The sequence below is a fragment of the Eufriesea mexicana genome, unplaced genomic scaffold (genome assembly GCF_001483705.2).
Source record: "Eufriesea mexicana isolate 0111107269 unplaced genomic scaffold, ASM148370v2 scaffold7347, whole genome shotgun sequence".
NCBI lineage: Eukaryota > Metazoa > Arthropoda > Insecta > Hymenoptera > Apidae > Eufriesea > Eufriesea mexicana.
Window position 1 is genome coordinate 186,047 of NW_016915155.1, and position 3,513 is coordinate 189,559.

The 3,513-nt window shown below is 45.3% G+C and overlaps 1 protein-coding gene across 1 annotated transcript in view; it reads right to left on the bottom strand.

The window, feature by feature from the left end:
• Positions 1–2,055: 2,055 nt before the first annotated feature.
• LOC108552585 (discoidin domain-containing receptor 2) overlaps positions 2,056–3,513 on the bottom strand; it is a 74,287-nt gene continuing 72,829 nt past the window's right edge. The window contains 2 exon segments of the mRNA XM_083287403.1: positions 2,056–2,508; positions 2,808–2,949. Of these exon segments, the coding sequence (XP_083143529.1) occupies positions 2,161–2,508; positions 2,808–2,949 (490 nt within the window). The 3' untranslated portion in view covers positions 2,056–2,160.

The following is a 3,513-nucleotide window of genomic DNA, read 5'->3' on the forward strand; positions in this document are numbered from 1 at the left end:
AAATTCAACGCACGTACGATTTTATATACGAATGGCTATGTCTCTGATATATCTACTTCTTACGCGGCGTTACATTAAGATATATAAATAGTATTTTTAATGTTATAACGGTAACATCACCTACTTACTAGATATTGCGAATGCTATTAATAGTATTCATCTGGTATAAATACATGGAACATAACGAGTCGAATGATTAATTAGTTGAATGTCGTGAGAATAGCATCGCTAAACGAACATTTGACTTGGAAAATCTTACAAACTCGTCGTTTTTCTTGTCCCTTCGCGTTCCTTTGTTCCGTTCTATTACGAAACAAAGGCTCCGATATGTTGATAACGTTCCATACATCACGGCAAAAAAATTCTGTTCCATCTCTGGAATGACCAGTTTCGTTGGTCTCTCAACGAAATCGTGTTCACAGAAGAGACAGAAAGGAACACGGTTCCAAAGACGATATTCGGATCGCTTGCTCGCTGCTAATCTCGTCGTTTCGTTCGCGTCAACGCAATGATAAACGTTTCTTACCTCTCGATGTACGTCTATATGTACAATATACTAGTTCTTTTCTTTGTCTTTGTATTGATCCCGCCTATCATATAAAGTTACAATTATGATGTGTCATAGTCATGGTGCAAACCACCATTTTTCAACAGCGAAATATGTATACCGTTCCCCTTTCGTGAATCACGAACTACATGATATATCGCCAAGCTCTCACGCCTAATCGCCACTCCTATGATGGTCTACCGACGATGAAAATTTTCTCGATTTTCCATCTACGCTTGATTCCTTCGCGAAACGTGTATGATAACTTAACGATTTAGATTTCTATCTAAATATCGGTTCTAATTTCAACGTAATTCTATTCGTCAATATACGAAGCCAAGAAACGATATCTACGATGAACCTCGTTCGTTTGCATTGTTCTTTATTGCATACTACGCGCAATGAGAGCCCTATCGTGTACGAGTTACACGAGAAATTCGACAGTCTTCGTCTACCTCGTCGAACCTATCGAAACGAAAGCCTAACGAGCCGTCTAACGATGGCGATACATTTTACGCACGATGAAACGTAATCATCTGCACGTTTCACAAACACACGCATTCATACTCGTTCTCATATGTCATTATCTCTCTTCCCTTTGTCTACTCGATTAACAACCCGCGAGGGAGTTTGATATTTAGTTACCGTATTGCCATACATCGATCCAACCCCTATTTCTCTTTTCCTTTCTTTCCTCTCCTTTTGCTACATTCCTTTACCGTTTTTCTCTATAAAGGAAAGACATCGTGTTCCAAAGGGTAACTTTTAATATCTTAAACGACGAGTATTCCTTATTTACCTCCCAGAAGATATAGACGTATCTTTAAATCCATGCAGGAATGTTCACAGCTGTATTATAATTACACGATATTGCTCCTAAATTTTCGACGATCATGCCGAGGATCCACGGGATCGCTCGAGTTCCTCGCGTCTCGCGCGCGAAAGTAGCAACTTCGACGAACAAGGGTCGCTCCGCGTTATCATAATCGCTCGATTGTCGAATTCACAGTTTTACGTTCTACATCCGTTTTACTTACGTCTAAGCAACGGCCCCGCTCAATATCCCGCTCGCATAGAGATCGTTGCGTTACGACCATCTCACGCACTTATGTACTAAGCAAATACGATATTACACGAACCTCGCGAGTATAGTCATACTATACCGACTTTGACACGAACAGTGTCTTTACATCTACGAACGACAAAGCTGCGATGGATTCAGTCTTTCTGAAAGTCGCCTCAAAGTCTCTCACTTCTTACGGAATACCCCGAATACCACCCCGTTTCCTACCACGAAAGAACTACGTATCTGTTTCGTGCGACGATCAAGCAGCTCGAGAAGTTCGAGTTCGTTGCCAAAGATTGGACCTTGTCGTTGTAACACCCATACTTCGATGTCTTACGTAAATCTCGACCATGCGTCCCCGATCCATCGTTCGAGAACACCGAAAGCTCGCCCGACGAAGGATTCAGAACTTGGTTCTCACGGTTATCCAATGTGGGTAGACGGCGTCTTCGACCAGCTCATAGTCTATGTTCGAGCGTTGTTTAGCCGGGCACGCGTGGCAACCGCCACGAACCATGTGCTCCTCGACTTTTCCTGACGTTCAGTATCAGGACGTGGGCGCATAACCGAGGTTCTTCCGCTGCAGGAACATCGAGATCTCCCGGAAGGTCGGCCTCTCGCTCTCCTCGCGTCGCCAGCAGTCGAGCATCAGGTCGTAAATATCCTTCGAGCACGCGGTGGGTTGCGGTAAATAGTTGAAAAGGTTATCGGCATTCTCCTTGCAGCCGTTCTCGCCATCGGCGTCGGTGCAGTCCGCCGCGCGATGCAATCGTCGCAGGCTCTGGACCATTTCCTCGTTCGACAAGTGCTCGTAGGGGACCCTTCTGCCTAGGTTCAGGATCTCCCACAGGGTCACGGCAAACGCCCATACGTCGCTCTTCGTCGTGTACTTGCCCTGCAAAGATCGTATCGATTAGTATGGTTCCTATTTCTATTACTCAGTCGATCGCGAGATCAGGCCAGACGAAATTTCACTGAAAGAAAAGAAAGTTACTTCTTATACTACGATGGTGTTGGAGTGAATAACTATGAATGGAGAAAAATATACTACGTTAAACAGAGAGGGTTTTATTCAAATGGGACGCGTCGGGATATCAGCGAGAGAATTTCTAGAGAATTAGGAAAACACGGGAATATCGTGCATCAAACACGGTGTATCGTGCATTGGATTGGTATCGTGCGAATAAAGCTTACCAGGAATATGGATTCCCAGGCCATCCAGCGTATCGGCAGGGGCACCGTGCCATCGACTTTGTAATAATCGCACGCGTACATTTCGTTGTCCGTACCGAAATCCGAGATTTTAATGTGATAAGCTTTGCCCACCAAGCAATTCCTGTAATCGAAAATCATCGTTATCGATGGACCGGCAATGAATCCGGTCGTTCTGCTCCACAAACCGTTCCGATGCGCGCCATTTAATTAACTTCCGAAACAACATCGACCGAGCTTTTATCGTTATTATCGCTATTATCAACGATCATCTAATTCAGCGAACGGATAGCGATTGCTTTTTGTTGTCCGTGTTATTTCGTCCGTCAAATTTCGGCTATCGACAGTGCGTGGACAGCGAATCGAATTGGCCGGTTTCGTTTGTGGCCCCTGCTCGCAAAACGGGGCAGTTTTGCGCGCGCCTTCAAAGAGGAACACACCTTTGTACGGGGAACACTTTGAGAATGATTCTAGGCCCCGGCCGCAGATACGTGAATCAGTTTCGACTTCAGCGGCCGGAGAATTCGAATACTTTTCCGACCGATTCATTTCGAATGAAAAAGGCACGGTTCAAATCGATCTCTCGTCGGTATGTGGGGTGCATAGCGCGGCCGCCAATCTGCATACGCGTACGCATTCTGTGCATGGCAGCCGACCGGAAGCAGGAAAGGCTGCCTGCAGGCTGCAT